General features: G+C 55.5%; 3 protein-coding genes across 3 annotated transcripts; all 3 read right to left on the bottom strand.

The window, feature by feature from the left end:
• Positions 1–1,205: 1,205 nt before the first annotated feature.
• Positions 1,206–2,092, bottom strand: BZA05DRAFT_416812 (GPI anchored serine-threonine rich protein; the record flags this gene model as incomplete). Its single annotated transcript, XM_051485431.1, has 3 exons — positions 1,206–1,222; positions 1,286–1,883; positions 1,937–2,092. 3 exons carry the CDS (start codon positions 2,090–2,092, stop codon positions 1,206–1,208), a joined length of 771 nt encoding a protein of 256 aa, XP_051341517.1.
• Positions 2,093–6,585: 4,493 nt separating this feature from the next.
• BZA05DRAFT_390882 (uncharacterized protein) lies at positions 6,586–6,919 on the bottom strand. Its single transcript, XM_051482925.1, has one exon. The coding sequence runs from the start codon at positions 6,867–6,869 to the stop codon at positions 6,618–6,620; it is 252 nt and encodes an 83-aa protein (XP_051341518.1). The 5' UTR covers positions 6,870–6,919; the 3' UTR covers positions 6,586–6,617.
• A 31-nt stretch (positions 6,920–6,950) lies between these two features.
• On the bottom strand, positions 6,951–9,833 carry BZA05DRAFT_472115 (uncharacterized protein). Its single transcript, XM_051488000.1, has 2 exons — positions 9,361–9,833; positions 6,951–9,267 (listed from the first exon to the last, which is right to left on the bottom strand). The coding sequence occupies exons 1-2, from the start codon at positions 9,448–9,450 to the stop codon at positions 6,961–6,963; spliced, it is 2,397 nt and encodes a 798-aa protein (XP_051341519.1). The 5' UTR covers positions 9,451–9,833; the 3' UTR covers positions 6,951–6,960.
• Between the last annotated feature and the right edge of the window lie 1,413 nt (positions 9,834–11,246).

Raw genomic sequence — 11,246 nt, forward strand, 5'->3', positions numbered from 1 at the left:
GTACCGTATCATATGTACCGGTATCCCAATGCCCATTCACCGGGGGCACCGGGCGGCGGGCAGTGGGCACCCTGCAGCACCCCAATGCTCATCCCACCCCACCCCCAAATTGAGGCAACATCTCGTAGACTCCAGAGTAGTGAATGTCGACTACAACCACGAGTGACCGCCCATGCCCACGGCTTAACCCCCCCTCTCTCCCCCTCCCCTTTCCCCCTCTCAGCCTCCCCATCCCCTTTCAATTCCCTCACCTAAAGTCTTGAACGCGGGACAAGCCATCCCGCCGAGCCACCCCATCCCGCTCGCTCGCAAACCACCCGCCCAAACCACCCAAGCCACTACCTAACCGACTAACCCCACTAACCCATTAAGCAACCCCACTACCCAAGTAGGCATCAGCCCACCCTCCCTTCCAAGTCCCCCCTCTTCTCCCAGGCACAACCCGCACGCGCCGGGCGCTTGGCACACTCGGATAGGGAGTTGTCCCAACTTCCTATCTGAGTGTCCACTCCCCCTTTAATTTCTTTCGTGCTCGACCACCAACCAGACCACAGACCACACAGTTAAAAGTAAGAGTGCAAATTACGGGAACTGGCCGGGAACTTTCTCACCCACTCACTCCCACAGCCTCATTCAGGGGAACACAATGGAGAATGAAAGAATGAAAGAATGAAAGAATGAAAGAACAAATCCGATTTCTATCTATCGCAACTCCAGAGAAAACGAGGTAAAGAAAAAAAGAGCGGACCAAAATACGAGTACAAACAATAATAATGCAGACAGACAGGACAGACAATACAATACAAACGTGTCAGAACAAAAACCAACCTGTAATTATAATCCCATGCACGTTTTTGAATCGAGGAAAAAATCAAAAGAAAAAAAGATAATCCGGGGGTATAATGATATGTACAGCAGAAATGAATGAACAGAACAGAACAGCAAACTAAAAATCACACATGCATGCTCTCGCACAAATCTCTCCTCTCCCTTCACGCGAACCACAATAGAAGAGAAAAGAAAACGGAAGAGAAAAAACAACAGAATTTGGAAGCCAAACAAATGGTGGAGCTGTAATGCTCTCCACGTGACATTTGTTGACAGAATTCGAATCCTCTCATTCCTCATCTCCTCACAATTGACTAATTACACCAATGCTCCTCCAAACAGATCCCCACATTATTGCATTATGTAAATCCGGTGATTTAGAAGAGGGTGAAGGCTGTTGTATTTGTTAGACGATGCAGGGAGAGATTGATGGGGGTTCAGATGAGAAGACACATACCCATGGCAGCAACGACAGCGACGAGGGCACCGCCGACCTTAAGCTGCGATCCGGCTCCGGTGTACTCGGCGGTGGGAGGGGTGGTGGACGACGGGACGTTGTATCCGGTGGAGTTAACGGCCTCCTGGGATCCGGTTCCAGTGGGGACTACAGCGTAGCTAGTGGGGGTCTCAGTGCAGTCGCAAGAAGTCAGGGTGGCATAGTGGGTAGAGTACGAGATGCTCTCCTCCTCAACCTCGGCCTCAGTGGGCTCAGCCTCGTACGTGGGCTCGGCGGCAGCGGGCGCCGACGTGGTGTACTCCGGGGTGATGACCTCCGTCTCCTCAGGGGCGGCGGTGGAAGCCGGGGCGGCCTCGGGGGTGGACGACGAAGCGACCGCCTTGTTGGAGACACCGAACTGGTCGGTGTACTGGTAGTAACCGGTCGCGTCCTGGATCAGCTGGATTCCGTAGTGGGAGACGTCGTCCTCGAGCGTGGCAGCCGGGGTCCAGGTGTAAGATCCGGTGTTGGGGATGGCCTCGGCGATGGCGTACATGGGGACCACGTTGGTCGACGGGCCACGGAGGAGGACCAGCGACACGGTTCCATCGGAGGTGGGCTGAATTGTCAGTTTCGTTTGCGACCAAGTGCGCGAGCGATTGAGATACATACAGTCCAAGTAACGGTGTACGACTTTCCAACGGGAACGCTCTCACCACGGGCGGGAGTGTGGAAGGGGTTTCCCTGGGGCTCGCCAACCGGAGTGGTGTAGGCAGCAGCGAGGGCAGCGAAGTAGGCGACAGCGCCGGCGAAGATGGAGGCCTTCATTGTGAGGATTATTTGAAGGTGGAGGGGTTTTCGAAAGTGTTTTGTTTGTTTGTTTGTTTTTTTTGAAGCGACTGTAAAGAATGTGGTGCGGTATTTAACCAGCAAAAGAATGAATGACGGCGAAGGTTTTGGTGTAGAGAACGACGAGGATGCGATGAAGAAGTGAAAGAAGGGAGGGGAGTGAGATGGGTACCGAGTCTTATACGGATGGGGTGTGTGCCTGAGTGAGAGTGGTGTGTGGAGGAGGTGGTACCGGGCTGGGGCTGGGCTGAGTTGCTTGCGTGCAATCTGCCAGGAACAACAAAGTGACGCGGCAAGGATTCAGCGGAGGGGCACTCGTCCACCTCCACCGTCACCTCCACCTCCACTTCTGGTAGTACTACCACCACCTTCACCGCCACTTTCCGTCTAGCCAGGGGAAATTTGCAGAGACGAGCGAAAGTGCTGGCCAGCAAGCATTAATGCGGCAAGGAATCGCAAGGATCATAGCACTGGGCGAGAATAGTTGCATTCCTAGGTCCGTACCATATGTACCGAGAATATGGACTTGGCCTGCAAAGAGTAACGGTCGGTTTGTGTCCACCGATCTGGATGGCTGAGCGCAGAGTCGTTGTGACCATCGATGCCCATAACGAATATACAGAAAGACGAACAAAGGCTGAGGAAGAAGATCAGACGGCGCCTTGATGGGTGGATGGGCCGATGGATGACTGGATTGATGGCTATTTGGGGAGCATCGATAGGAAGGTATCTACAGTCTGTCGCTATGTTTACTACACCGACGTTGCTCTACGCTGCGCATCCAACTCCAACAGATACCCACCTGCCCAGGAAATGCGATTCTCGTCGCTAGGCGCATCGAACCGCCGGTGTCTCGTGCTCGGCGCGCTCATTGGTTACCGGGATCCCCTTTTCCACGACTTTCTCGTCCTCCCCCCTGCCACCGCATTGCATGGGGCCTGCAGAAGAGAGTCGAGTCATCACGGTCTCTCTCCCCCTCTCTTCTACGCAGGGTGTATGCGTGTGTGCGTGTGTGCCGGTGTGAAACGGAGACACCAGCCGAATAAATGGACTGTGGTGCCTGTCACCAAACTCCCGGGATCGTATCCGTCGTGATTACTAGTATGTTTGTATAGTGGTACACTGCAGAGATGCCTTCACCGGCGGTGGAATGGCAGGCGCGTCGTGTCTGTACTCTACATAGAGTACCTACAGTACCTGGAAAGCCGTTACCGTTGTATGTCCCTATGTCCCTACATAATCCAGCTACCGGTATCCCCACCGACTCCCCACCGACTCCGCATCTCCGACATTCGGTGAGCTCGTACCGGTAACTACCACACACCCGGCGAGACTCTCGAGTCTCAAGTAAATATACATGAAGCAGAAACCTCGAGCTCTTGCTCTCGCTCGAGCACTCACTCACTCACTCACTCACTCACTCACTCACTCACTCACTCACTCACTCACTCACTCACTCACTCACTCACTCACCCACTCACCCACTCACCCACTCACTCACTCACTCACGGGCAGAAACCTTTCAGCCATGCTCTACTCTCTGTGGCTAGCGGGCTCGAGCTCGAGCTCGCGTTCCTGCCTCCTGCCTCCTGCCTCCCTCCCTCCCTCGCTCCCGCTACTCTGGAGTAGGAGTGCACGCAAGCCAGAAGCTTCGCTAAAACCAAACCAAACCAAACCAAACCAAACCAAACCAAACCGCGGTCGGGCCTGGACAGTGGACACCCACCGACTGCGCAGAAAATGGAAAGAAAGGGGGCGACTCGCGACTCGCAGCTGACGAGGCTTTTGGTTGGCTTCATTTCGGGCCGGGGGTTCTTCATCTTCTTCTGCTAGATATGGGCCTGGGTGGTAGGTATGTGGATACAGAGAAGACGGCATTTTTTTCTTCGCACGTGTTGCGTGAGTCTTCGCGCAGAGAAGAACTACCAGAGGTGCTTCTACGTGGTTTCAAAGGAGCTTCGAGTCGCCCCTAGATCATAGAATTAGTTACAAAGTCGTGTGCTCCCCGTCCCCGTCCCCGTCCCCGTCCCCCCCGATGGTCTAGAGTTTGTAGCCAAGCTCTACATCCCAATCCCAGGCGAAGGGTGGAGGGTGCGTGGTTGGAGTTTAATTCTTACCGACTGCGCAAACCATGTGTGGGGGGCCATAGCGAATCAATCAGAATCTGCATCAGAATCAGCATCAGCATCAGCATCAGCATCCCGGAGTCAAAACGTGATGGCGATGCTTACACAGATACTTGGTAACTACTGCGAATGAATGGATGTATGAATGCATGGATATCGTGGATCCGAGCTGCGGTTAACATTACCATTGGCGCCTGGGGGCGACGGATATGAATGGAGAGCTGAAGATGAAGGAACGCTCACTCGTGCTCGTGCTCGTGCTCGTGCGCAGGAGCACTCTTCTCTTCTGTGTTCTGTGTTCGGTGTTACTCCAGTTATTTACGGCAGGGCAGGGCTGCCAGGGCATCGTGAAGGAAGCAATCCTGCGTCCTCCAATCGCAGGTTTCATTACCTGTTCAGTTCAGTTCAGCCCTTCCGCGCACGCAGCACACACACAGAGAGAGAGAGACAACCCCTTCTCGCCTCGCCTCGCCGTCAAGTCCAGTCCACCTCTCACCTCTCACGTCTCCGACCCAGGCAGAGCAGGCAGCAGGCTCTTCGCTTCCCTCTCCCCCCTTCCCCCTCGCTCGCTTCCCTCCAACGCTTCCCTTTCCTCCCCTTTCCCCTACTTTTGTATGTAAGCACCTACGGTACCTGCATATGCATCCCCCGTGTTGTAGTCTGCGACTCTGCGTGGCGATGTCTCATACCAATTCCGACTCGGATTTCAGCTGAACTCCACGCCACGCCACAGGTCTGGCGAGAGGGGCGAGGAGCTGAGGAGGGCGCTTCGGGCCACCGGTTCGGGGATAATTAAGCGGGTAGATATGAACTTACTGAGTACAGACGGGCGGACGTGACCTGCGAATCGGCAAAATCTGAATCTGCGGATGCAGCCCTATGGAGAGTATGAATCCCATTGATGGAATCCTGTTGATTGAATCCCATTGATCCCATTGATTGGAGTTCGAATAAGCGGATACGTAGGGATTGGAATCGTGTGTACTCTATGAGTGGGCAGGTGTGTATAAGTGGTATGTACTGGTACACGCGTCTTTCGTTTCCCGTCCGGCAGTCAGTCAATCTGGGATTCCGGGGTAGTGAGGTGAATCGTGAGCAATTCTTGGACGAACACGGGTGACACACTGTGATCCCCCCTCCCACGCAAAGCGTAAACTCCGAATCCCCCCTCCCTCCCACCCCCCGAGTCGATCCCCGAGTCGATCTCCGAGCACGCGCACGCTAGGGGCTCTGTCGACCCCGACGTTGTTTCATTGTTTTACCCGCGGTGCATTCGAGAGTCGAGAGTCGAAAGCCGAAACAGTGGTTCCGAGCGAGCGGATCGTGCAACGTGCGGTGATCGGCGGGTGCACTATATCTACCGTAGATGTGCCGTAGATACCTAGATGTAGATACCTGCTCCGTTCGGTAACTCTGTGTTGATCCGTTTCCCACCGCGAGCGGGGACCGTGGAAACGACACCTTACGCTTCGACATCTTGAAATTTGGAAACTTACGGGATTACGCCTAAATATCACGCTCGAGAACACAACCCTCTATTTTTTGTTTAATCAGTAATTGCATACGGCCTATCCAGATCATTGCAATCACCCTTCCCCCGTTTCCACTTCACTGTCCAGCCCAACTTCCATCGAGCGGCCCGATGTGGCTTTGTCCTTCCCCTACCCCCGTCGTAGGCCGTGGCCTGTCCCAGCAATGTAGATAGATACACGGTAAAGACTGATATGGGCCTGCATGCCCGCTCCTTCCAAGTTCCAACCTCTCCTCTCTCCCCTCTATTCCCACCTACCCTCGGAGGCTCGCCTCTGATTGAAGGTTTTCCGACTCTTGTTTATGGGGTTTGCGTGCCTTCTGCGGCCTCTGGCGTTCTTGCTCCCACCGATGAAGACGGGCTTCGCCTACTATACTCTACAGTCCCCCATCGACCGAAATCGAAACCTGCGAAATATCGAGTGACACATTGTGATCTCACCTGGTACCACTCCATCAACCGCCCCACAGGAATATCTACATCCTACGTCATTGGTTTGTAGCCACCAGCTATTCCGCTCCCACTCTCACTTACCACTTGATTTCTTCCTTCCTTCCTTCCAAAAGTTTTACACGACCGTTCCGTTCTATCACTCGCTTTTCTTGTTGCATAATTGTTGAAAATATGAGTGATGTTTCAGTTGCTTGATTCATTCGCAAAACACAGGGGATGACCATCTAGACATACCCGACAGAAGCAGAAGCAGGTATGAGAATAAACAGGATTCTCGAGACGCATATATGACAAATGCACCTTGGACGAGTGACGACGGTGGCTTTTCAACGAGAATCGCAATCATCACAAAACCACAAATAATCATTCACGATTGTCACGGACTACTTCATTGTTATCGGTCTCGAATCTCCAGCAGCCGTCGATTCCCCCTCCCTCCAACTCTACCTTCTGACCTCTCTAGACATCCCCCCAAACCACCACCATAAGAACACGAACAACGACACGGCCACCACCACAAGAACACGGGCACGGAAGCGGACAAGCACAAACGTAAGAAACTATTATGGATATGTATAAAACCTCTTGCAGTACCAAAGTTCCACACCCACCAGCCAAAAGTATAAAAAAAAACACCGTACCCCATACGAAATATGCAAAGAAGCTTTATCCCCGCTCCTCCCCCTTCCCCTCCCCCTCCTTCTTCCCCCTTCCCCTCCCCCTCCTTCTTCCCCCGCTCACGTCTCCCGCACCAACTCCTCGCACCACTCCCTCCCGACCTCCTCAGGCGCGCCGATGACAAACTCCGCGCCAGCGATCTCCATGAGCGCAGTAACGACAGCGTCCGTGCTCTCACCAAAGCCCTGGATGCTAGGCATATAGCTGAGCCACATGACCATGGCATACCTACAATTATCCGTGACCCAGCGCATCTCGTCCTTCGCTGCCTTCAGCGTATTCAAGTCCTGTTCGGGGAACGCACCCTCTGCCGCCGCATGCTGTAGCCAGTCGCCCTCCTTCAGGGCGTCGCCAAGGAGCGCCTCGTTGATAGCCACGGCCATGCCAGTGACGGTCTCGAACGCCTCCGGCGACACCTCCAGGAGCGAGCGGAAGTGCCGTGTGACCTCGATGAGGATGCGGGCCCAGAGGACCTTACCGAGTGGCTCCGCGTCGGCGTGCGGATGGATCTCGTCGGCGAAGCGCAGCATGAACAGGAAGCCGCGGAGCGGGTAGCGGTACACGATGCTGTTGAAGCCGCGCGCCGGCGCGGTAACGCACGCGTAGATCCACTCGCCGATGTACCCGTCGTGTCCGTCACCCGACATGTGCACGTTCGCGACGATCTCCCGTTTAGTCCAGAGCAGCGCGTCGCGCCGCTGCTCGTTCTCTTCGCTGCCGTCGAGGCGCGCCCAGGACTTGGCGCGGAGGGTCTCGTCGACGAGGGAGAGGAAGATTAGGGGCAGGAGATCCCGTGAGAGACGCCCGTAGTGGTGGAAGCCTTTGTATAGGTCTTCTTTCCAGCGGTCGGCGTTGGTGGTGTAGGGGATTAGCGAGAAGGCGCCGGTTGCGGGCTCGCGGAGGGGCGTGCGGCCTTGCTCGACCACGTAGAAGCTGCAGTTGTCGCAGCACATAAAGGCCGAGATGATGTCGTTTTCGGGGTCGGAACCGACGGCGAGCGGCCATTGCACGTGGAATTGCTGGGGTATCGATTTTCCCGATTGCTTGAGGAGGAAGACGAGCTGCGAGTCTTCTTCGCAGCAGAGTTGGCATTCGCCGCGGAAGGAGCCACCAAAGTTGGATAGTGCTGGTTGGAGGGAGGGTTCCTCGAGGATGCTGAGTGGTCGGTTGGAAGGCAGCCCAGTTATCCAGGAGCCTATCGAGCCGTTTGCCGATCCCCTCATCGACATCGAACCCATGGACATGCCCATCCTGCTGTTCCTCCGGTGCTCTGTCCGCAACTCTTGCTGGAGTCTCGAGATTACCGGTTCGCTCCCAGGCGTGGGCGCCGCGAAGAGCTCGGAGATGCGCCGGATCCTCGTCGCCACACGTTCACTGGGAGCGGCTACTACTTCTTCGGGGTCTTCCTGTATTGGCGGAGATTGCTCGAGCGGGGAATCAACAGCACTCATCACCGAGCCCGGAATCCCGTTCAGAACCAGACGTTCCAACGAGACGCCTAGCTCGAGGTCGGGCAGGTCCATCCATTCTATCATCCGGTTCAGGTTGCGGCCATCGAATTTCCCGCGCCGTCGAAGATACTGGAGGTTCCCGTCGATATGGAGGATGTGACACCACCCCAACGAGTCGAACGCCGGCGTCACCTGATACAGCACGGCGACATTCGGAAGGTTCGTGTATTGCAGCGCAGAGGCGAACGCCTCCCTCGGAGTCGGTTTATGCGGATTCTCATTCGCCATCACCACGATGTGCGGGGTGAGTTGTAGCCCCGCTCGTTCGATGCCCAGGAGAAACCGTTGCGATAACGCGGCGCCGCTTCGATTTGTAAAGACGATGATGAGATCCGCCTGTCGCTGCACTGGCTCCAACCTGGTAAGATCCCACACCGATCCCACGTCTGCGACCTCGGACTTGATCTGGCCGTCGACGGCGCTGACTTCTTGGAGCACGTACTGGTTAAACGCCTCGTTCCAGAATATCATCTTCGTGGTCGCCGGCGCGGTAGGATGCGCCAGCTTTCGCCGCAGTAATAACTGATGCGCAAAGTTCTTGAATCCGCGATGCTGCGGCGTGCCGCCATTGACCACGAAGAGCACATTGCACTCGTGAAATCGGACCTGTGGGATGGCACCACTACCCCCCTCCAGCATCGCCAGCGTATCCAACCGCAGGTCGCGAAGCCGATTCGTCATATCGACCGACGAGCGCGGGGTATTCTCCATTCTGGCCGGAACGTAGGCCTCGAAGCTGCTGATCGACGCTGACGTCTGGCGCCGTCGACGGGCGCGGGGCGGCGTGGGCGGGAACCGGAAACCGGTCTGCTCGGTATATTGCGGACGCGAACTCAATCTCTGGAGGTTCGATAGCTAGATGGACGCGCAACACAATGATTCCATGAGCCTGAGTTCATACGCCTTCCCCCTGCAAAAAATGTAATGATCGGGGGTCTTGGTAATTACCGCATCCTCGCGTCCTGCTTCCCGACGAATAGGGCTATCAGCTCCTGCTCCGCGGCCAGCACCAGATGTCGTCCTCCCACCAGAGGCCATGTCCGCTCTGTCTGTCCGTCTGTCTGCCTATCTCCGTCGGGTAGCTTCACGCTCGGATCGCGAGGGGCGTGTTCTGCCGTGTGTTGGCGGGCGGACGAGCTGTGCGGGATGATGTAGCTGGATGCGGTCGGTCCAGTGGTTCAGCAGGCGATGAAGCGATTCCGATACAGCTCTGAAGAGCTCTTGACGCGATCGACGTTCGTTCGGAGAGGGTCCAGGAGGGAAGATGGATGTAGCTTAGGTAACAGCTAGTTCACTGGGGGTGCACGGGCAGTGGTGACAGTAGGCATACATCGATTCCGACGATCAGTTGGGTGGCGGTGATGAGGCTGAGGTGCTTCATGTCGGACGGCTGTCGAATAAGATTCCTTGCTCTAGGCGGAGGCCGTCGGCCTTTTCCGTTTTATGTCCATTTCCGCCTACCAGGACAGAGTAATCGCATATTGCAGCGTGATTCGAAGAGGTTGGAGCTAGCGATCGCCAGTACCATGACGGAGCGTTTGAGGCTTGGAGTCCCAGTGGGCCTGAAGGATAGCTGAGGTGCCCTACTGCTACTAGTAGGGTAGATACTTGGAGGTACCGTACGTACATACGAGTGTCTTCAGGATTGGGATTGGCCGTGCACGGGAAAGTTCTCACGGGGCGTGGGCGCATACAGCAGGCATTCGGGGTATGTAACTGCACTCGGCGGGATATAAGACGTCTGATGGGCTGCTGCTGCTGCCTTCTGGAATTCGAGATGCATTGGAGGGGGGCTGTGAGCAGTGAGCACGGAAGCTCCAAGGGCGGGGAGCGGGCCATGGTCGGGGCCAGCACTGTGGCTGAAACAGTGTCCAGTCTGCGGCTGAGATCTGTGGCTGGAACCGAGTCCAGACTGTGGCGTGTGTCCGTGTAGACACTCAAGCCTCAAGGCCCCTCTTTAGCCGTTCCTCTTGGTCTCTTCAAGTCTTGTCCCTCGAAAAATCTCCTATCTACATACATGGAGGATCGATATCTCGATTGATCGCGGCAAATGGTGCTGGCCCTACCGGTACTTCAGTGGGCGGTCTGGTTCGCCAGGGCAGGGAGCCCCTCCTTCGCAGCCCACTTCCCTGGCACCCGCACACCATCACCACCACCACCATCATCATCATCATCACCACCCACCAACCCTTCGTCTCGCTTCTCTCCGCAGACACCCACACACCATTCCACACACCATTCCTCACACACACACCCACACACGAGACAAGACACATCACCTTATTGTTTTGGGCTTGTGCACTCTGGAAAGGGAGAGGCGCCAAAACCAGCACCAAGAAGAGAGCTTGCTGAAGCGAAGTGAACTTTTAGTAGTGAAGCCAAATCATAAATCGAGTCGGTAGGTATTTTTACTATGCATATACGCGCGCTGTATTCAGGGCTGACCGGCCTGTCGATCATGGCCAACACGCAATACTCTGTGTCCTCAGAAAAGCTTGCACTTCATTTTGATGGCCGGTCCTCGTTGTGGTATTGGCTGTAGTTACTCTGTAAATCTTCATCCCTCTGCCCCGAGTACCGTTGCCGTCCTCCCCTCGTGGGCCAACATCTCCATAGAGTGCCCTGGCCACTCCGTTGCATATACATACCGATACCACCCATTCCGGAGCTGGGTTCATGCTGCAGGTGAGATATGATTGCTTGCCTGCGTTTGCTGCATCTCCACCACCACCACCAACTTCTCCTCCAACTCCTCCACTGCCACCACCACATCCCACTTCCTTATCCCACAGCCCCTCCCCACTGTTCCTCCCCCACTACTTCTTCGGTCTACT

Source organism: Tricharina praecox (genome assembly GCF_024521635.1).
Source record: "Tricharina praecox strain CBS 144465 chromosome Unknown BZA05scaffold_6, whole genome shotgun sequence".
In the NCBI taxonomy this organism is placed as follows: domain Eukaryota; kingdom Fungi; phylum Ascomycota; class Pezizomycetes; order Pezizales; family Pyronemataceae; genus Tricharina; species Tricharina praecox.

Excerpts from the sequence above, each read along its gene's own strand:
- BZA05DRAFT_390882 (XM_051482925.1), bottom strand. The coding sequence starts at position 6,869 with ATGGGGTACGGTGTTTTTTTTTATACTTTTGGCTGGTGGGTGTGGAAC.
- BZA05DRAFT_472115 (XM_051488000.1), bottom strand. The coding sequence starts at position 9,450 with ATGGCCTCTGGTGGGAGGACGACATCTGGTGCTGGCCGCGGAGCAGGA. Across the intron at positions 9,268-9,360 it reads AAGCAGGACGCGAGGATGCG|CTATCGAACCTCCAGAGATT; the intron begins GTAATTACCAAG and ends GCGTCCATCTAG.